The sequence below is a fragment of the Homalodisca vitripennis genome, chromosome 1, assembly GCF_021130785.1.
Source record: "Homalodisca vitripennis isolate AUS2020 chromosome 1, UT_GWSS_2.1, whole genome shotgun sequence".
Taxonomy (NCBI): Eukaryota; Metazoa; Arthropoda; class Insecta; order Hemiptera; family Cicadellidae; genus Homalodisca; species Homalodisca vitripennis.
This window is the reverse complement of record NC_060207.1, coordinates 146362348-146386867: the sequence shown is the minus strand read 5'-3', so window position 1 is coordinate 146386867 and position 24520 is coordinate 146362348. Positions and strand designations below refer to the sequence as shown.

The 24520-nt window shown below is 31.3% G+C and overlaps 1 protein-coding gene across 2 annotated transcripts in view; it reads left to right on the top strand.

Moving 5' to 3' along the window:
* The first annotated feature begins 6874 nt into the window (after nt 1-6874).
* LOC124373411 (neurexin-3-like) overlaps nt 6875-24520 on the top strand; it is a 53728-nt gene continuing 36082 nt past the window's right edge. The window contains exons 1-3 of one of the 2 annotated variants that reach the window (XM_046831792.1): nt 6875-7020; nt 22857-23017; nt 23408-23434. In XM_046831792.1, coding sequence (XP_046687748.1) covers nt 22913-23017; nt 23408-23434 — 132 coding nt within the window. In that variant the 5' untranslated portion in view covers nt 6875-7020; nt 22857-22912. The remainder of the gene's footprint in view (nt 7021-22856; nt 23018-23407; nt 23435-24520) is intronic. The other variant, XM_046831786.1, reaches the window with a different exon arrangement.

Sequence of the window (24520 nt, the reverse complement as noted above, 5' to 3'; positions counted from 1 at the left end):
AACTTTTTTAAACTCATTTTTAATGAAATTCGATTTTAGTACTCCATAATACTAGTAAGTAACAAAAGGTGTATTTGCATTAAATTAGTGCTTTGTTTTGCCGGTTTATGACCAAAAACATGTCCTTACATAGTTTCAATGAATCACTGCCAGTTGGGGTCCCATGAATGTTGCTGGTATTCATGAATACACAACAGCATAATGTGTATGGAGAGTATCAAACTAATTATGTACTTCATGATCAATTACCTCCATAATGCCTGCATTAAATCAAATCAATAATCAATTAGTTAAAAAAATTTATATTTATTAATATATTTTACTCATGTATTGATTAATAGCAAATAATTTGACATTCATAAATAGACAGAATAGTTGTATTAAATAATAAGCAGCTTACTCGTATATTTAACCTTTGAATGGATTGATACGCCATGTTCATTAATCGAAGTTTCATAAAGCAACAAGCTCACCACATTTTGCGTTCCCACAGGTCTTACTCCGCAATGAAATAACATTGAATAACCTACAGTTTTAGATAAACATGTTTATATAATCCAGTAATGTGAACGTATAACAGTTTCATATAATTTTCGTTGTGGTTTTTAGAAAGTTTTTTGTTGCAGTTGATCGCATTATTTCATTCCAAGTGTTATGAGTTAAAAACTTGACCTCATGTACAGGTCGGCATCCATTGTTTTAATATAGAGGTTATTTTTGTATACGTTATTACATTGCTATAATACGACAAATGAAATTATAACTAGACAAAATAATTATTAATGTCTTTACTATATCAATTGTAATCACGTAGTTATAATTGCCTGCACGTGCTAACTGACACTTTTTGTGGAATTTGAGTATAAGTGACCGTTTTTGATTTCTCATTGTACAGTATATACTATTTATATAGCTTATAGTGTTTTAATACTTATAGACTGTATTCCGTTTATATAGTTTATTGTTTTATTTCTGTTTATAAAGTATTCACTTCTTGTACAGTTATACTATTTTTGCTTTATATACTTTAAAATGTTTTATGTGCATACTATTTATACTATTTAAACGCCTTTTATGTTATTTATACAGTGTATGCCGTTTATACTGTTCTAATATTACTTTACGTTAGTCGCATTCCACATTTTGAAGTGGGTAGTACTGACGTGTTTTGTAGAAAGCTTATTCAAAGTTAGTTTTCGTTGAGGCATTCAGTTTTTGCTTTATATAAAATAGATTAGCCTAACGGTAATTTAGATATAGTCCTTTTGGTTAAACTAGTAAATCTATTAAATTTTGAATGCCATTTTATAAAGGCTCCAGATTATTAAATTTAAATTTTTCTTACTTAATATAATGATTGAATATTAGAAGACATGAAGAACAGTTAAATTATACAAAATGATAATAACAATTTTGTTTAACTCGATCCTTATTAAACTGTATTTTAGTACACGATACTACTAAAAAGTAATACAATTTTTATTGTATTGAATTAGTGCTTTGTTTCGCTGATTTATTAGCGTAACATGTCCTCTGTTAGTTTCACTGAATCACTGCCAGTTGGGGTCTTATGAATGTTGCTGGTATCCATGAATACACAACAGCATAATTTGTAAGAGAGTAGCAAAGGTAATTATATTTTAGAATCAATTACCTTCGTAATGCTTGCATACAACTGAATTAATAATTAATTAGTTTACTCATTTTATATTTAGTAATATCATTTAATTCTTATATTGATTACAAGCAGATTTTACAGATTAGACACTAATTGTTTTGCATTTGACTTTAAGTAAACCAAAGAATCTGACATTCATCTATAGACATAACTGTTGTACTAGCTCTTGGTAGTGTAGTAGATCGATAAGGTAAAATTGTGGTTAATTGATGTATTGTGGCTATAGGATATGGGTCAGTGGTGTTATGTTGGACATTAGATATATAGATTGACCCTTGACATCAGGCTAGTGGTCATACATCATAGAGACTTTCATTGATCTTGGATGATCTAATCAAATGTTTTGCGTTTTCAGCGAAGACAGATAACTTTATTACTACAAAGTGTAATATGTGGGTTTGTTAGAGAGTTTTTAGTTTATTAGAGTCTGGTGCAAAATTCATAATAATTCCAATTACTACTCAAATTATATACTTATCGCATTAATGTGATGTTTCGTAAAACATTTCAATCGTATAAAATTACAATTTCTCTCCTAACTTCAGTAGTGTTACTACATTTATTTGCATTTCCCATATAACTTCTAAAAACATTAATCACACATACCATTATTTATTTTATCTATAATTTAAAATTCTTCCGAAGAAACAGGAGAAGTTAAGCAGACATTTTCTTGATTCAACACTATAGGTTTTGCTGCCAGTTTATCTTGTAGGAATGTGGAGAGGCCTTACATGTTGAGGGCGTAACTTGTTATTATTTATGGTATCCTCTGTTTGGAGAATTATTTGTACATACGAATTGGTGCAGACAGAATTTAGTTAGATAAGAAAACATATATATCTTTTTTAATATATGTTAAGAAGACACTGTCTATGCAAGCCACTTGCAGTGACATGGAGTTTGTGTAGACGCGACACCAATGTTTTAGGATAGAATATTTTACACTGTGTATAGTATATAATATTATAAATAGAACAGTCGGAAAATACTAAAATAGCCATTTTAAGCGGATGTAGTTAGGGCGCTAACAGAGTGCACGCTTTCCGCGTCATTAGAACCAAGACGTTGTGTGACTCCTGCTCCCTGCAGACTAGCTCAAGCACCAGGTATACATATTTCTTCGCGTATCCAGTACGGTTTACATACATTTTGTAACATTGCCCTGTTTTTAGAGTATATGTCAAAATTGGGGATGTCTTGGATGAATGTCGAAATTCTACAGACCTTGCTTGGAACTCAATCCCGGTTTAAAAATAGATAAAGTTTATATAATTTGTATATACAAATAAACATACAAAAGTAAACAAAAACAAAGTAAAATTTTAAATGATTTGACTCATATTAAAAAATGTTGTAAATTAAATTCATGTTACATACGTTATGTAGGGTGAGAATCATAGTAGACCACTCAATTTATATTTTGTTTTTCTAGTCTCATCTATGCTGTTATTACAACTCTGCCATGTCGATATAGTATATAGATAGATAATGTACGTATAAATGAAAGTTGTTAGGTAGACCATTTCCATTTCTATAGACAAGATAAACGTGTATCTAAGGGATGTGGGTTTTAGATAGGGCTCATGTAATCACATAATGTAAAATATATTTTAAGTCACCGGTATAGACAGGGCAATTGTGTACATAAACCACTCACATCTATTTTACACCCAACAAAATTCCTAATTTGTAATTTTTTAACATTTGTCGCTTTGCTGTTGGCTAATGATTAAATTACATAAATAATAATTAAATGATGTTACATAAAGGAAGTGTAACCCACATAAATTACACATGCCTTTGTTCTAAACTGGATCTACACTGTTACCTTAAGTGAAGCTATGAAAATAAGAAAACACACAAAAACCATACCCTATTCAACGAAAGTGCCAAAAAATATATCAAGTTCTACTCGTAAAATAAATAAACTGGATGTTATTCTATAATAAAGTTGATGCTCCTGTTTTACAAATGGACGTGCACATGTGCGGGACAGCTATCGGGTAAACACGGCACGCAATAAACATGGTCATGTGGTGAGTACGCCGTATGTAGACACACAGCTGGGTCGACATGCACCAGCACTCGTGACGTCATATGCAGTGTGCAGTGACTCTAGTACCTTTACCTTCATATTCATATGACCATTATATAATTATACAATACAATTCAAAACAAAAACATTTGCTCATTTTTGTATAAAACAAAACATACAACATGATGTAACAAGTGAATACACAGTTGATTAAATTATTGAATGACAAATTATTTTTATAATAACAGATAAAGGACATTTTTGAAACGTTATACTAACTTTTAATTAATGTTTCTTAACTATATATAATAGAGTTATGTCTGCCTATATATTAACTTTGTTGGAAATAGAGAGCTATAGTTTAAATCAGAAGTTTACAATACATTTCTATAGGTCACAAGGGATAAGATGTGGAAGGTCTTTGATCAATATCTAACAAAGAACTAATTTTTTTGGTTCTTCAACTATATTTAATAACATTAATTTTTGTGATTCAGTATGGAACTCACGTGAGAGCTAAACATACGTATTAATATCAATACAGCAATATATACTAATAATTACCAGATCACTGAAAAAGATATATCTAAAAAAGGTTAAAGACTTGGTTTATCGACTCTTTTCTATTTTGATTTTATCAAAAAATACCTGAATTACAAGAAAAAATATTACATATATTAATATCACTTTAAAATTAATAGATGGGATTCCATTACATTTTTTATATGTATTTTCATAATGACATTCAGGTTTTACACCTGTAGAACCACTGCAGGCCAAAACACGTTATATACTCTCTGTATATTACCACATAAAGATATTAATTATATTCGGGGTTTCATTGTATCGTAAAAACAATTCTACAGCACGTTAAAATTCACTGTATTTCAGCTAGTTTTGAACTTCCTTGAAGTGTTTCATCTGGAACCTTAAAATATGGTGATATGTTACGAAGCATTCAGGAAACCAGTATAATTAATTCCAGATGGCAAAATTTCCCTAGTCATATTCCTGGGAAAGAAATCCCTATTTTAGCACCGGGAGCTCGCAGTGTGTGAACAGGCAACATCACGTATAAAAGGTTATTGTGATGTTAACTGTAGATACTTGAGAACTACTTGTATCTTTAAGTATTTCTCATCATGTTGCTCTTATTAAAACTCTAACAAATTCTTTGATTAAAGATTATTGTTGTTGACATAACCTTCTTTATATGCTACACGACGTTTCTAGAACTGGTGTCCACCATCTTCTTTAAGTATCAAAAATGTTTACAAGATTTATTGTATACAAATTAAAAATCAAACAAACTCTGTACCAAAGTCTGGAGAAATACAGAAAAAATCTACTACAAAATACACGCTCCTACGAAAACACCATAGTTCTATCAAATGTATTACAATTAATTGAAACTCTATGCGCATTTAGGTTTCTTGCATTCACATAAGGTCTTTTTGCAAGTGACAATGGTGAATACCAATGGTAGACTTTTTACGTTACAGACACATACATAAAATATTTAAATTTATTTTAAACGGTTCTTAATAATTTGTGAAAAAAACTATACATACATAGAGAGGCACGATTCTCCAGTCACATACGGTATACGATCAACAATAACACGATATTTGATTGGAAAATCTAGATCTATGTATAGGAAATTGCTGCTTTCATGCTACAAAATTATTTTTAAGATCCATAATTATGAGTTTTTAAAGAAATAGCTTTATTTACATTTAAGAAATAATGATTTTAAATTTGGAGATTAAATCAATTATGTTTTAATTGGAGTAATGTTTGTTTTCGTTAAAATTGAATAATTCAATGTTTTATTTTTAAATTTGTTTATTAATATTTATAAAAAAGATAGTAAATATTTTATTCAAAGGTCTGTAATGAGAAAACATAGTACTACGTGTCAATGCACTGTGGTTTGTGAAAGAGTGTGAAACTCTACGGTTTTGAAGTGTGATAAAGTACTCGCAATCTTTTCTATCTAAATGTTACTCTAGATAAGGCGACGAAACCACAGTGGCCAGGATGTTCGCGTATAGGTAAACAAAGCAGGAATATGTTTTGAGGTTATGGGTTCATGAATACATAAGCTGTGTTGCGGATTATCGTCCCCGTCTGTTTACATTAGATAAGTGGAACAAGATACTAAGCTACCCTTCCACCCCTCCTACTTAACCATTACTACTATAATACATTGACCCACTGAACTTTACCCAGGGTAATTTATGTGCTTAGGAGGAAGTCAGCTTAGAACAAATTGACAGGAAATGTGGAAATATCGTTCCACAAAAATATTACTAAAATTATTTTCTCCCAATAATTCTAATTTTTATCTGCCCTGTAGTAAAAATACAATAGATGTTCCTCCATATTTTTTAGTTAGCTAGACACTGAAAATTGTAAATAAGAGTAAAATTATAAAATGTATATACGGTATGAACATGTTATGTTTCCCTTCCACTCCGTAAAATATTTTCCTATAATACACTTTATATGTAGCCGTATTTACAGAATTAATTTTCCTTACCACCATCATTCATTTTTCCTTAGAATGTTATCTTTAAAATTCGTTTTTATCAGCATCACCGATGCGTGCAAAATGCTTCCACAGTTACAAGGTTTTTACAAGCCACGCTTTGAGATTTTTACAGGCGATCTTTCCAAGTAAATAAGTAGAAGTAGACATGACATAAAAACTGCTGTATTATCTCCAATACTGGACTGTAATGACTATAATGTATCTTTTTTAAATTAAAAACTAACATTAAATTTCTCACAAGTATCTTGACATCCTAAATAAAACTAAAGTTAATCAACTCGTTAAAAGTATTATTGATAAGTTATGAACATCCTACTTTTAGATACCAATTAAAAAACTCGTATATACTTCTTCCCATTTTTGCCTTTTTAAAAATATTTGCCGCAATATTATTTCCACGATTTAGAATACTAACATAACTTTGAATATTATTTGTTATTGTCTCATCCTTCACAATGTATACTATACTTATATACTTACACTTTCCCTGACCTCACAATATAGTGATCCTTATGATCCTCCTCTCTGATCTTATTCTTTTTGCCCGTCTTTATTTACAAAATATATCATCGGCGCTAATCCTGGTTTATGTTGTTTCAGACAAGGCACCGTCAGAAGCAACGTTCCGTGGTTCGGAGTATCTGTGGTACGACCTGAGTCGGACTGGAGGTGAGCCGATCGTCAGCACTCAGGACTCCATCTCCCTCACATTCAAGACTCGCCAGTCCACAGGCCTGCTCTTCCACACTGGTAAGTGGACTGACTCATTACATCATTCATCTGTAGGGCAGAATAATAAGTTCGCAATAATCGTATCCTCTACAAATAAGATAAAGCTTCCTTCCTCCATTTGTACTCAAATATTTACTAGCGAACCACATTCAGTGAAATCCAATGATCTTGATTTGTAGAACACATTTTACTGTTAGTCCCAAACAAACTATATCCACATTTATTCTTTTGTATTTTTGTCAGTCAATGTGTATGAATTATATGCATAAACATTATTGGTATGCTTTTTTCAAAGATAGTTCTGAATGTATTTGGATCGTTATAATTATTTGCTAGTTGATTTAGTTCGAAAAATGCAATTATTCAAATAATATAGATTTCCACTAATAATATGCATCTTTCCATCTATGTTTTATACGAGGAAAGACCACATGCGTCATACTTCACAATAAAACCTTTCCACTTAAAAAAATTTAGTTCAGTTTAGTCCATTTCAACCCGATTTAGTTCAAAAATACAATTATTCAAATAATAAAGTTTTCCAATAAAAATATTCGTTTAACGATTCTTTCCATCTATGTTTTATACGAGAAAATACACACGCGTTATATTTCATACCTATCCACTTCGTCTTACAGGCATAATGAGCAAGTAGTAAACATACTTTATGACAAGAATACTGTTACGTCAGAACGAAGATCAACACACTCACTGTCTAAGAGTGAGCTAATTAATACTCGTAGTCGAGCAGAGGTATAAATGAAGAAGTGATGGTCTGAGTACACAGCAGCACTGGGCTGAGACAGCAAACATAGCCCACCACACAAACACCCCCTCTACTCTAAGGAGCTTACACGGTGTGTCCACAGTGGCCTCTAAAGAAAATCTGTCTCAACAAAAGGTACAGGAGTCTCTTATGTTCTTTTTATTATTTACTTTACCTTTATCTATCTCTTGAAAGTCGAATTTAAACCAGTCATCAAAAATATATTGAATGTTTTTATACACCGTACATTTTTGTTTTGGTTTTTTTTTTTTTTTGAGACAGTACAATTTATTCGGTACATCCATTACAGATTGCATTATACTTAAATTCGTAAAACGAATTCTACCTAGTTGCAATCAATAATTGTTACGTTAAAAAGTACCTACATTGACTGACAGAGCATAATAATCTTTCTACATTTATGAGTTTAAATTGTCTTGTAACTTATCTTAAAATTTATACGTAGGTAAATTTAGGTATCTCCAAATTTATATCATACTGTATAATTGGCCATTTGAGGAGGAAATAGACTACATGTTTTAAACTAGATTATTATGCATGTTTATTAACCACCTTCATTGAATACCACTTAGCATTTCCCTTTTATGTTTAAAATGTCCTCTAGTTTAAAAAACATTCAGCCACATGTTATGTTATTTCTTACACAATTTCTTACTGGTTGTAGGTTAGGAAAGAATACATACAGTATAATTTTTAAATTACCAGAAAAACAGAGAAGGTTCCCAATTTGATATTAGTTTACAATATGGAATTTACTGTACATTAGGGGAAGCATTACGAGTACTAGAGTGCAGACGTTGATTTTGTTACATAACCGTGATTTTGTTAAAAAAGCCTACTGTCATACATGCTTCTCTCAGGTATCACGGTCCACTAAGAAGCCTTTGGAGCATTACGAAGACTTACAAGAATATTTGTTCGAGTGGAATGTTCAAGTAATAACCATCACTTACCTTAGGAATAATTCGCTGTTCATGTTTAGGCCAAAGTTATCTGAATTGTGAGATGAGAGACATTGGGTGTTCTCAAAACCAAAATAACACTTCGAGGAGTCGAATAATTTAGAGTTTGACATAGTTTCACATGAAACTTCATTTTGGAAGTCACATGAAACCTGTAATTCAGTGGCCAAACAGACTAGTGCTAGGCGTGTCTTACTGAAACTTATATAAAACCCATTCTACTAGAAATAACATACATGCAAATTGAATTACATTTTAGTCTCTGAGCACCTTTCCCTCATTATATTGTACGTTAAAAACCAATAAATAAATAAAAAATAAAGTAATAATAATCAAAATGAAAATAAACTGTAGGAGTAATATAAAAATAGGGAATACGTAAAAAAACTATTTTCATTCTGAATAAACAAAAAGTTATTTAAAGCCAATAACTAAAGGTGTTTTAAGTCGTCACCAAAGAATATTATAAAGAAACTTTAAAAGGAATGAAGATACTCATTGACACACAAACAGGTAATGTATTAGTTGCTTTATCTTGATTGCTGATGCCGATTATTTATATGTCTAACTGTTGGTTTTAAGAGCGTTAAGCTAAAAAAACGACTTGTAAAGACATTATACTTTGAAATTCCTTTGTTACCCTCTTTATATCAACTAAAAAATAAGAAAAAGAAGATCCAGTCATGAGAATTATCTAAGCAAATCAGACTTACTTAAACACTAGTCATACCGTTATCCGACGGTCAGGCCTAGGTACTACCATTAGTGAAACATAACTGAACACTATCGAATTCTATTGACTGGTAGTAGATATTAACCTAAGTGAGGCGTCTAAGTTTGGATTGTCTTTCGTTAGAGGCATCATAAATTATACACACAAAATTTCGCCGATAGTATTTTTAAAATCTTTTTTGGGAAATTCCTTAATGATTTCATGAACACCTACGATGTATACTTATACAATGTAAATCGGCTCTCACCTAATAAACTATCATGGGAATTCGTCAGTGAATTAAATTCATATTTAACCATTACGCAAGTTATACAGGTAACAAACAGCTACAACCAATATGACAGCCGTGCAGTGCAGATAAAGTGGTATTTAACTGGCAGATACTACCTGTGTAGAGCAACATTGATCCGATGGCGCTTTATTATGCATGAACATCAGACATACAAAACAATAACAGTGTATTACTTCACTTCAGCCGGGTATTACCGTATAATAAACTGTGCTGTATTTACTGATATGGCGTTATAGTTGGATGCACAATATACTCCTATCGCAATATGTGACAACATCTCGTTATAACGAGTTTCATGATTATCCACCTGAATAGTTTCCATTTCAAAGTTGTAAAATTCTATCCTATCGAACTAAATTCTCTTTTTGCATGGATTTATAATCTCAATAAAAGTTTTGGAAATTTGATTACCGTTAAAAGTGTTTTTATTGAGAAGCTATTTTTATTTGTTATTCAAAACATTTCCATGTATTAAATCTTTGTCAGTTTGAAACCCATGACTACAACCTTCGAGCAGTGATAACCTCTATTTTTCCCTCTAAGAAAATCCACTACAATTCTGTGTAATAAATTGTATCTAACTATCCAAATGCACTCTGATCCAAAATACAATATATTAACTTTTTAAGGAGAATTGAAACGTTATTTAGACTATAGAAATAATTAAATATAGAGCTGGCATGTAGAATAGCCTACATCACAACCGCAACGTTATCTCCACTGTATACAATTCTTCAAGAATACATTTAATGTAATAACGTACTACTGTCAGTGAAGTTAAGAGAGAATGTTTATATGATCGTTAGCAAAGGAGCTGTACAAATTTTAATTCTATCTGCTTGTCTAATATTTGTCCGTCCGTACGATATCTCGAGAGAGAACTGACTTGGATTTAATATTTTGCGTGAAAATTTATTTCTTTGTTGGTAACACTGAGCTCGATGACAGCGCATGACATTCCACGGCTGAGCGTTAGCAAATATTTCTATATTTTTCTTTTCGGCAACCATGACACCAATGAGAAAATTGTATCTATTTTATATTGTTTTTAACTCTCAGGGCGACACAAATCTGTGACATTGTCAGATTTCAGAGGCTGCACTAAAAGAGAGGTGAAATGGAACAAAATTCAGTATTCGGATACTAATGTGGATGTTCTTTAATACTTATTAATAGTTATTATATCTAGACAGTAAAAAAAATGTTTGGAAGGAAAAAGTATAAAGCGTTATAACGTAAAACAAGAAATGAGATTCAAATAAGATTATGTCCAAATAAAAGAAACTTTATTTTGTTTATTTTTGCATAATGAGCTAACCGATTGTAGAGTGTACTTTACATTCTGCCATATACATGTGTAATGTAAATATATCATAATAAATATATATATATATATATATATATATATATATATATATATATATATATTTATTGTATTTTATATTTTCAAATAGTTATATTTTATTACTTTTAATTTCCAAAAGAATTTTTAATGTATTGAAATTAATATGTAACAGTCAATCCTACGGCAAACGACATAAACAATTTCCTTTATCATTGAAGAGTTTTTGGTTAGGTTATCTAATATGTGTCTCGTATTGTTTGATCTCCCTATTGCACTTAATGTTCTTGTGAATAGGAATTTGTTAGTTGTAACTTACCATAATATTGTTTTAAATCCTTTCCGATACTTTCTCCAATTGATTTTTGAAATCTGCATACTATTTTTACGTTCACCATAAATTTTATATTCACACTTTTAAAGCACACTATCAAACAATAACAGTAGGTACCCATAATTAATTTAATATCTATTGATTTTAACAAAATGTCTCGCTAGTGGTCTTTTAGAAAGACAGTAATGTTTTCGCCAACGCAGAATCTAATTTTATCAATGAAAGGTTATCAGGATCCGACTAATGTAGGAGTCTCGCAGGACACAGTTAAGGATAGCTCGCCATGGCTGACCGGTCAAAGCACTTTGATAATGGCAAATCAATTATTGTCCATTGAGCCATGTCCTGGCAGTTCCTTGGCCATAGCTTAGCGAACAGACCTTGAAGTTTACCTTAAATATAACAAGAGATCAGGTATTGAAAGTTCGTTTTAACGTTTCTCATTGTTACAACTTGTTGATTTTAAAATCAACTGCTCAACAGGTAATAATGTTGCAATGGAGTTGTGTTTATCAAAAGTATTGTTTATCTCAACAATACTTTTAGTTGAGATACAGGAGTTAAAGTAATAATTGTAATAATAGAATATGGGTTCCCTGAACAAAGAAGACTTCTTACAACTGTTTGTAAAAATGTACCTGCTTCACCTAACCCCGTATATCACAGCAGAAGTATTACTGGTAAGGACATATGTTAGACGTGATTTAACATAAGTACTTTACATCCTGCCCCCATTCCCAAAGGAAGGAGTTGGATAACTGGAAGGATTTAGGGTACCAGTCCTCTTCCTAGCAAGCCTTTCCTCTACTACTCCTACTATTCCCATTTATACCCGTTTATGTTGCTAGATATATTAAATTAAATGTTCAGTTGCAATACGAACTTTTAATAATATAACAAATATGAGTAAATAAAAACCACTTGCTTCCCAACATACTTTCATTTAGCTGATTTTTCTAATTTTGACTTGAGTGTACTTAAGAGCAGAAAATCTAGTAAAATAGCAAATCGTCAAATCAATAAAATCACAAGGTTCTACGTATAAAACCGTCTCATTTTGCACCGTAGAAAAAAAATTCAAACCCTCAGAGATGTAAGGGGAATTTAAAGCTATTGAGATTATACATCCTTTATTTAAATTGACAACACAAAATAAACTTTGATAGTTGCATGTAGAAAAATGTTTATCTCAAGTTCAATAGGATTTAGTTTTTGTTTATCTCCTTGTAACACATTAGGGGAAACTGAGCAAACATACAGAGTTATGGCAGAAATCAGATATTGTCTTCTTTTCTTAAGTACTCTATGTCAATCCCATTGAAATTATATGAAATAATTCAGAAAAATCAAATTTTTATTCAATATAGCTTTGCATTTCTAACACTGTTCTAATAGACTTTGGTCATTTTTATCATTTCTCTTTTGGGTTGATGGGAGTTTGATCTAGAATATAGGACTATTACATGTGCTTGTGATTATTCATATAAAATTAATTTGTCTAAATGTTTCATTAAATCTATGTGTTTTCTTTAGAAACTATAGGGCCTAAGCAAGTTTTGCAATTTTGATGTTACTGCCGTTTTTATATAGGCAGCCGAGCAAAATCTGGAAAACACGCTGTTTTATGTAAGTGTTTACGTACCGTATAGTAAAACAGAAACAAGTTTATGATATCTGAAGTCGGTTACAACAATGGCTACTTCTACATGTTTTTTTTTCATATTTCATTCAAGTTTTGGAGATGGCGGATGTTCAAGTGTAGAAAATCAAAACTATTTTACCCATTTAATAAAAAAATTGACGTAATATGTTACGTTTGTTTATAACCTATTAGCAATCTCATGCAACACTATGTACTGCATTGTTTCTATAGGTACAAAAATACAAATTAAAACCGTTTTTATATTACCTACGCTTAATTATAAATTAAAGTAAATGCGTACTTTATTAATTCTGCAGTTCAACAAGGAAAAGTACAATTAGCTGTATGCTATAAGACTTTGGGGGATTTGGCTTGTACTCTCTGCAGTAAAGTAGTGATAAGATAGTATTAGGAATGTTTATCAGAGACCACTGAAAATGGTTTAAACATGATTTAAAATTCTTAAACTAATTAGTTGTTAATGGATATTCATTCTTTGGGTAAACGTAAAGTATTACCATGTTGTATCATCTAAAACCTCTCTTGATCAACAGTTCCAAATTAGAAATTTTAAAGCTATGCAATTCAAGTAATAGAGCGTTATGAAAGGTTTTTTTGAAGCTACGGGTATATCTTATCTGTAGTTGCGTTATTTGTTTCTTATCATTATTTAAAAGTTCTTTAATAAGGTTCATAGTAAGCTGTAATTTATATATTTATTCGTTTTTATCACTCTACAGGTTTTTATAAATATTTAACATCCTAGTCGCTTTTACGCTACTTGTTGTTTGATCTCTGGTTTAAAGCCTTTAGAAGGAACAAAACGTTAGATGTTATGATGGAATATTTATTTTAACAAGCTACAAAAGTAAGAGAATTGTCACGAATGGTCGGTTACAGCTCCCGCTATTATTACAGCTGAAGTTTTAGAATCAAAATGGAACCCAAATTATGTTCAATTATCACATATTTATTAGTTTGATGGAAGTTTTAAAAACAGAGCAAATATAAATTGAAACCCAGAATAGGTAACTCCATATCATCCATAAATTATTTGATACAAACAAGACAGGAGAGATACGAATGTCATTTAGAGAAAACTTTATACACTCCCATTTCTAAAACTCCGAGGAAACTTTTGACGTTCTTGTTGTTACATAAATTATTAACGTAGTATACGTCTAAAACTGTCACTTGGATCTTAGAGATCGTTTTTACCTGAGCGTTAGACAAACTTGTCGCTTAATGCGCTAGACAAATTTCGTTTCTATATGTTTGACTGCCTCTTGGACGGTCGAGCGTCATTGAAATTAATATCCTCACTAAAAAGGCCTTTTTCGTATGATGGTCAGTCAGCAGGGATTTGTGAGAGTGAAATTAGTCGCGGATTTGATATTTTGCATTCGACCTCACTGACACCTTTTACGTGACATGTAGTGTAGATTTTGGGTTTAAAGAGTTGTTTCAGTTTTTATAATCCATCTATTTAACTGAAAAAATCTCTGTCATGTCGAAGTCAGAGTATTTTATTAATATTTTTAACTGTAAAACTCATTGGTTCTAATTTCAAAATTATATACAGAAGATGAAAAACAATACTGAAGATGTGATGTACGTGAACTCAGTAGTCTGTGTACTCACTACCTGTGTAAAACTGTTAAATTTAACAACGAGATCTTTGGTAATACTAATACAAGTAGCCACGTAAATGTCAAATGTCGTACGTAGCTGTTAGCTTGTTACGTGGGTTCATTTACAAGTAGCCACGTAAATGTCAAATGTCGTACGTAGCTGTCTAGCGTGTAAGTCGTTGTAAAATTTAACAACGAGATCTTTGGTAATACTAATACAAGTAGCCATGTAAATGTCAAATGTCGTACGTAGCTGTCTAGCGTGTAAGTCGCTGTAAAATTTAGATCGTTATCAAATCATGTCACGTTTACCAACACCACCATATATCACATTTACACGAAATCAAACTCTTTAAATGCTTTTCGTATATTTCACCAGTTTTGCTTACCATTGGCCTTCAAACAAAGAACTGGGTCGACCGTTGAAAACGTTCAGTGAAAAGTTTCAGTCCGCTCTGAATAATAAATACACCACCCCTACCACCAGCTCACTCCTCCCCGACCCTACCAACAGCATCAGTCTGTGTACTTCCCATGGGATACATGACAATCCAAGTACGTTTTGACAGTTACGTTGTGACAAGGTTTTCACAACAATCCTGTAAAACATTTTTCTTAAAATTTACAGGTCCAACGGCTTCATTTTCAAACTAAACCTTTAAGGTCTAAAAGATTAAAGTTTTCAATATTTCATCATCTGCAAGTTTTAAGGTACATGTTTCTTTTTAAGTTCAATGCATACTTAAAGTTTTATAAATAAAAACGTTTTCTTACTGATCAATAGTATTTTGCTTTGTTATTCTTTGCTAGATTTATTTATTGCAATTTTATTTCTTATTATTTTATCCTACTGCAGAAATAATTATTCAAATTCCTTAACCCCTTATCATTTATTTTATTCTTTGTAATAATTAGCTATTCATTCTGCATTATTAACAAAATTAAAAGTACATAATATAAATAATATTTTGACAAACCGTTGATAATGTTAGTTAATTTACGTATAGAACTATTAAAGCTGTTTATCTCGAATTAAGGAAAATGAGCAGTACACGCCACAGGCGAGCTTCCCATCACAGTTGAGACAAGCTTGCTGGGATATCGTGTTGTACTAATTAGTTGCTAAATTGGTTTTGCTGTCAGTATGTTAGTGTGCAGTGTATAACATCCTGCACTGCACCTGAAGCTACTTTGACTTGATTCATGTTTTGATTTAGAGAGACAATCAAGTATTTGACCCATTTAACCTGAGGTTGAAACTATTAATAAATACTACTAATGAAAAAAGTCAAACATAATGTAAACTTATTAGGAGAAATGATTTATGATACAATTATAAATTAGAAGATTATGAATCTATTTAAAGATTGTTCTTATTAAACTCTTATTGGATTGTATAATATTTGTAAATTAAGTTGCAAGTGGTTTTATGTATAAAATATATGTAATGCCTAAAAAATGTAATTTGTATTTATATTAATTAAATATTAAAGAAGGATCGAGTTTAGCGCAACGAATTTAAGTTGTTAAGTATCCATTAAATCTTCTGATTCAATTGGTTAGTTGCATTAGTTCGAAGGTTAAAATTTGTTTACTTTGTTGGTGGTTGGTTGATTTTAATTAGCGTAAAAGTCGACTAGCTGTATAAACGACTGACTTTTAGGTTTTTAAAGACACCGTGTCTGATGATTTTTGTGGAAACTCCAAATCAATCTGTCATTTCGATTAAAATTAAAATTTGTTTATTAATAAGAAAAGTAGTAACTATATTTTCATAGTGTAGTATGTCAGTGTGATATACTTGGTTTCAATGGTTTCAAGTAATAAAAACAATACGTCTTTGTGTATTAATTATTATGTCTGTTATTTGTTCCAAAAGTTTGACGGATATTAAGTATTTTAGTTTTAATAATATTTTTCCCTGATATATGTAATTTTTGCGTAATGAAATTTTTAATATTTCCAACAGAAAATCACATTATACATATGATTATAATATTTATCCCGGAGTCAAGAGCCGAATATTTGGTTGCAAAATGGCGATGTCCAAGGCTTTATCTCGTTTAGTTGTGTTTATATTACTTACGTTTCTAATGGAAGACAGATATATTATAATATAATAATACAATTTATAAACAAAAGTAAACCGACTTTGATACTTTTACTAAAATCAAGGCGCTAAAATATAAAAAAATAATTTTAATTTTACAAAATGAAAATTACTCAAAGCCACACTACACAAACTTAGGAAGCAGCTCTAAATTTTAAGGGACACTTATATTGGACAATTAATTCTATTGTTAATCATTACAAACATTTCCCCTTTATTGTAGTTCTTCTGAACAAGATTATTGTGTAATGTGCCATAAGCAAGGAAACTTTGTGTGATTTCCCCACACGGTTTTATATTTAAAATACCCAGAGTGATTTTTGAGTCAGACACTTTTTAGAACCAAACTGGCCCATCCACCTTCTATTAAAAATATGTTTATCCGAATCAGATCTGTACTCTAGGAAAAGATCTGTGGAGATACATACAACAGAAACAGGGTGAATGGTATAAACTCCTTTTTTAAGTATGAAATAAATACTTATGAAACTAGTTAAAATTCCATATTTGTACAGAATTCATCTCCCAAACAATCGTGACTGACGATCAATTTCTTTCTTGGGAAACATTTCTCTATCGTTTTTATTAAAGATTCATAGCTTTTGGTTTATAGTCTCAATGCACTAGCTCTGTAAACAGAAATCATACTTTTTATATTATAGGTATTGCTATTTAAAATATTTTTACATCGAACATGTTAATTCCTTACAGTTATAATGAGAGATGAAAAACGTATGCATTATAGAATACAGTATGGTAGCAAATAATAAGTAAAACCGAAAACAGTTAACATGCGAGGTAGCGGTCGATATCTTCACGTTCCGACATTGCTCAACGAGTAACATTTCGGGAAGGTCCGGGAGTTAGGGGAGAGAGGTGGTGCACAAATGCAGGAAGGGGGTGGGCACTGAATAATAAACCAGTCTACTACCTTTGTTACATACGCTGTCGCTGTGGATGGCTGCATTTTATGCTTCTAAAACCTACAAACACCAACATAGATTTATGGAACCAGGAGGTGTGTAATTCAACGTTGAATATTTTATACCCAATTTTTACTACCATATTTTTTAATACTTAATTAATGTCTTTTAAATGTAAATCTATTCTACTCACAATTGATGAAAATAAATTTTCTCAGTTAGCCATCATTTATATTTAGAAATGAATCGAATTACATGTAGTACATGTACTACATGTAGTAGTGCAAGTTTCTATAGTGAATAAGAGTATACCTGTAGCCCAGTCAATCTAGGTAAAAAATCATGCAAACCCGGAAATGCGAGGTATAAAGCTGAATTTTGGCACAGATGTTCTTTATGATATCCTTGACCATATACTAAAAGTCCCCTACCGTCCCCTGTGTGCTTCTTCCGGTATAACGAAAATAGGGGGGAGGGGGGGGCGAATATTACTTAAACGCTTACTGCTTTAGAACGGTAAGATATACAGAAATATAAAAAAACTGATTTAGATTCAGTAAAATGTGGCCATTAATAAAGGTCATGTGATAAAATGTGATAACTGTAACCGTTAAGCATTAATAATTAATTTATTTATTGTTTTACTTTCTTTTTTTTAGCTAGAATTGTGTTATAATGCTATATTCTAGTGTTATTTCTTGATGTAACAAAGTTGTAAAAGCTCTATTACATGTTAATAAAGTATACACAACTTATAGACAATCGTGAGTGTTTACTTAATAGCGAAGCCGGACGCCCGCCGCGCCGCGCCGGCACTGTGCGATGACAGCGGTCGCGGTGCGGCAGAGGCACAGTCATGGCACTACAATTTGCAGCTGAACAATGTAGAAAGAATGGTCAAAAAAGTTGTTTTGTGACATTTGACCAGCCTCTGTATGCAAAAGCTGTCGAAATCATTGCTTCAACTACAGACTCAACTCTTGACAATGTCATAATCAGATTAGGTGGTTTTCACCTTTTAATGTCATTTTTGGGAGCCGTAGGCTACATAATGAGTGGGAGCGGTCTTGAAGAGATTTGGATGGAAATTTATGCGAAATCTTCAATCCCACATATGATAACAGGGCATGCTTATGCTAGAGCTCTACGGGCTCACTTTTTGACACAGTTGGCGCTGGGAGTTATTCTGCTTAAACATTTTAAAAATCATTAAAATAAATTAAAATTGGGTATCATATTGAATATAGTTAATATGATTTGTACAAATATTATTTTAAATTAATAATATTTTATGATTGTACTTAAAAATGTAATTGTTAAACCATTAAATTTTACTGTATTCTGTACATTATTTATTTAATACCATGCTAATGTTATACTTTTTAGACCATTGACCACGTTCATTCTACATACTTCAACTGGAGTTTATTCATATACCAGTTTATTTCCCAACTGAAATATACATTTAAGGAAAGAAAATAAAGTGTAGTGTTGACGGAAAACCATTGATAAAATAAAAATATAGGAGAAAAAAACTTCAGTATTAAAACCTTAACAATAAAGAGTAAATCAACATTTTTTTGTTGGTTAACAATTTTTCATGCACTAACTAAAACTGATTAAAAGAAAATCATCATAATATTTTGTAGCTTATATTTTTTCTGAATTAAACACAGTTATTATTTTTCCTCCATCTGCTTTTGTTCTCGAGTAATGTGCGTTTAAGTAAGCCGCGCCCCCCTCCCCCCTTTATTTCGTTAAAACGGGGGACGCACACGGGGGACGGGCGGGGACTTTTAGGATGTGATTTGGTATACCATAACGGACATCTGTGCAAAAAATTAGCTTTATACCTCGCATTTCCGGGTAAAAACCTAGATTGACTGGGCTACTGTAAGTAAATGAATAAGGACCACCCAAAAGGGGTGAACATCTAATGACCTTATACACTTACAATAATAAACACACATTAACTACGTTTTAATAAACAGAAACATTTATGACATGAGTTAACATGATACAGAACCGCAGCTTGAAGAATTGAGGTTAGGTAATCATGTTTCATCGGTGCAAGATGAACTGAAGCTACTCGAGTTACTGCCGCGGAATGCTACGTACAATATCGGGCTGGTATTAAACCGAGCTTATGCATTCTGCTGCATATTCTTCTTACATTTTTCTGCACTTTTTAAGTTTACAATAGATTAAGTAGACACCCCCTCCCGGTTGAATGACCAACGTACTGTGTGTTTAGTAATTATTTTAGAATTGTAAACTTTGCAATAATATTAAGGTTCAATACATTGTTATTATTTCCTGGAGTTTGTTTTCATTATTTTTGTTCAGTAATAAATATTCTAAAATATAATTATTAAATTATTCTAGAACACTTTGAGATGAAAATAAAAATATATTTTTATATTAGAGATGTAGCCTTGAAAAGTGTTTTATAAATATGTATAATACAATATAAATAAACCTTTTAACGTTAGTACCTGAAGATGAAATCACAGATTTCGAAATGTACATAGTAACAAAAATGAAAGTTTACAAAAAAGTGTTAAAAGGTTTATTTATATTGTATTATACATATATTTCTATACCAAAATTTGAGTATTTTTAATCAACACTCATATTTGGGGTCAGGAGCTAAATATTTTATATGCAATATTATATATGATTATGATTGTCTATTTAATGACAGATCACTGGCTGACAATGAAATCAGTATTTGTTGATCGATTTTACATGATCGTTGAGACATGAACATTTCGCTGTAAAACAAATCCCACTAAATGACAGGTCAACAATCCTGCGCTGAGTATCAGTGCTAACAGTAACAGTCATAACAGTAGCAATCGACTGATCAAGAGGCTAAGCAATCACGACATATGAATTCATTACGGTACCGTTCCAGTTTGGTAATAATAGGTTTAATATAACTCTGATGAAAATGGAACGTTGCTAGTCCTAAATTTAAACATTATGCATTATATGTCAAAAGATAAAGCACGTTTTCATTCATAAGACAGATCATTAATAGCCTATTCTATATTTCATAAAAAGTAATGTATGTATTGCAACTTTAACTTGAACGTATCATGCGAGTCTTTTAAATATATTACATTATTATTACTACTCAACTGTATATATTTAGGGTTATGGGGTAGTAATGGTCTTGTAATAGATAGTAATTTGATAGGAATGAAATATTCATCAGACATAACTTTATTATGTGATTCCTCGTAATTAAATATTGACTTGGACCGAATAATGAAGATCGTTTTAGTTCATACTTTATATATGAATGGAATTAACCATGTTATTAATTTCAAATAAGAGGAATGCCATTTCATTAATGGTAGTGAACTATATTGATTTACCACTTTATTGCATTTATTAGCCTGCAGCAAAATCTGATTTTCATGTCATCATGTTAAAATTAATGAAAATAAATGCACTAGTGTACAACGTTGTCAGATTAAAAAGTCGCTCATAAACTGTAGACCTGTATACAAGCACCTGTACAGTTCCATCACTGTAACGAGGATAAAGCAATCAGCGCACTAAAGCACACAATGGACAAGCGACAATAACACCGGCCAGAGGTGTTTGCAGCATAATGCTTGTATAGTATATGAGGCGTGTAATAGATGTGTGTAACAGGTGTGCACTGTGCACCAGTTATGTCATACATTATTTGCATGTGGGAAAGCGTGATCTGCACAGGATGATCGAAAATATGCTTCTACTTTGTGATAAATAATTAGAAATGGATAGATTATTTAACTGGAGATCAACAATTTTTATTAATTTTGAGGTCAAGGTGACATTGTAGCTCGATAAATAAAATAAAGTAAAAGTATTTGAACAATACCACAATGTTCATAGCAGCGTTAACATAACTTAAAACAATGTAATTTAAACATTCAATTAGTATTATTACGCTCCAAAAAAGTGACAATTTCATTTATAGTTATTAGTTCTCTGACTTTTCTGGAATCATCCTCACACAACACCGCTATCTGTACATGTACATGCTATCTCGTTGGTCTTATGGATCACAAATACAAATTCATATGTAAAAACTTAAATATGGAACTATACTCGTATATGAACCCACTTATACGGCTTAATAGAGACACAGATTAGTAATGGAAATAATCAGTAAGTATTCATTATGTAGTGAATAAGTAAAATGCTGCATGTTAACATTATGTTAACATATTGAGATAATAATGGGTAAAATAGTTTTTTTTTCTGTAAATTACATATGGTAAAGGCAATACATATTATAAAGGTAGCAGGAGACGTTTCCCTTTAAAATGTAAATTAATAACTTTTAACTGTAAGTTAAACCACTCACTTACAAGTTATTGACTTAAAACAACCGTGCTTGGTAGCTGACATTATCCCACTCAGCTTATCCCAGGTAGCGGGTTCGAAACCCGGTTTGGAGCATAGTATATTCGAAAATTAGCCATCAGAGTCTAGCCTCTGGTAATATGATAAACTGTTCCAGGATGCAGTTTAAGATCATCCACCAATAAAATTCAGTACAAGTTAAGTACTTACGCTGATGAACCTACTTCACGGTTACGTTTTAAGTTCAGTTTGAGAACATTGAAATGAACATTTAAGTGTTAGGTACACATGACAAAATAAATCATTTTATTTTGTTACACCGTCAATTGATTTTAACCAAATTAGAAATAAGAATAAATTAATGATTGCTTTGAAATAGATATCTTTAGAAAAAGCTAACGTTAACTTTAATACATAATCAGCATATTGTATGAGATTACTTGAATATGCTGATTAATTCCGTTTTTGTTGAATTAGACATTTTCAGTTATAATTTATTTGTGATTTGTAATATAAGGAATTTTTATCTGGTTATTTTAGAAGACTTTTAATTAATAAGAAATCTTTATACAGGCAAACGCCTTAAAACTACTGTAGGCTTTCTTTTAAGAGGTAAGTTCTATCAATGTTTTAAATTATTTTAATTATAATTGACATTCTCCATCATTCCCTTGTCTCATTTCATTGGAACTTGCAATAACTTAGTACCGAGAGCTGGAACCGGATGTTTCAGGGGATGGAGACGACTACCTGAACCTGGCACTCAAAGACGGAGGAGTGATTCTCACTATGAGTCTTGGAAACGGCAAGCTGGATGTGCTCATCAAACCCATCAGAGTGCGCTTTGATGACAACCAATGGCACAAGGTCACCGTACACCGCAGGGTCCAGGAGGTGATTGATGCTTGTGGATAATTTTTTGAAGTTACAAATCCTATGTATTAATATTATCCCTAAAGACAGAGGGGATTCACGTTGTCTTTTTAATTCCTTTCATTACAGTACTAAATAAAAATAACATTGAGCTGTACTTAAATTCTTTCAATTTATTGTTTAAGTTTTCATTGGGCAACTCGACATTTAAAACACAGACTGAGTAAAATTATTTTACTTTTTTAAAGGAACAAATTAATGAGTTTATGTTTTACAGAGTGTTAACAAGAAAATGTTATCTGTCTGATTGTATGGAAAAATAATACAAACACTCTTATTAAGTATCCAGTTATGTTTTAATTTAGTTTTATATCAACTTACGTTACTAACCAATTTGTATTCCGTTTTCAGATATCGGCAGTAACCAGCTTTTGCAGAGTAAGTCATTTTTTGTAATATTAATATTTTAATAATAATATGAAATGTTATTCATTCCTGAAATATGGGGTCAGTTCTGTAGCTACAGTAGTGTATAAAATAGGCAATGGTCTTACAAAGAACCCATGTTATTTAATGACATTGCAGTTGGTATGTTTGTCTGCCGTTCTCAAGATGGTACTTATCTCTCGTAACATACTTGAGGTGTTATTGCTACAAACAGATTAATTATGATTCAATGTAATAACAGCGCAATTTATTTTGGTAACTATCATTTTAAAACAATAGAATAAAATAACATTTATTTTACACTAAGGCAGCAGTATACAGTTGTAATAAAGAAAGTTTCAGAAGTTGCTTCCTGATGAAACACTGATAACAAACATAAACCTGATGCTCATTTTGGCAATACTGCTGATGAACATTCAATCTGTTACAGTTTCCTATTGATGAAACTGTCAATATCACAACCGTTATTGTTCCCTTTGGAAAACTATACGCGATATTGTTCCGGCTTATTATGAATCAGTCATGCTGTTCGCAACTAACACGAATTTATCGTATCGTTTTCATCAGGTTGTTTCATAATATTTTATCAAAAGTATCGATGAATTGGATTTTCTAACGACATAAACGAAAAGATAAGGCTACGAAAATTTAAACAACCAAATTTGAAAGCAACCACGTTTTAAACAAACCAGAAGATATTAGTTTATAGCTACGCGTTTTATTTGTTTACTTTTGATATATACACTATTGCTTTTGGATTGTACACTTGAAAACATAATTATGACAGATGTAGAACATAATGACGGAACGTGTCCAAAATTGTGTATCTTACAAATACCAAGATTTTGTACAGTATAATAAATAACGTACATCCTCTTTGTTAAGCTCCAAGACCACGGACTTTTTGTAGAGTTTCCTGCTAACTCAATAATGGAAATATGTGCACATATGAGTTAAATGGTTGCTTCATTGTCTTACAATTAAAAACATTCTATATTGTTTTATATTCTTAGGAGATTCAAATGGTTAACCAGTTTGGTATAAAGCTTTTATAATTTACGATACTAAATCCGTTGT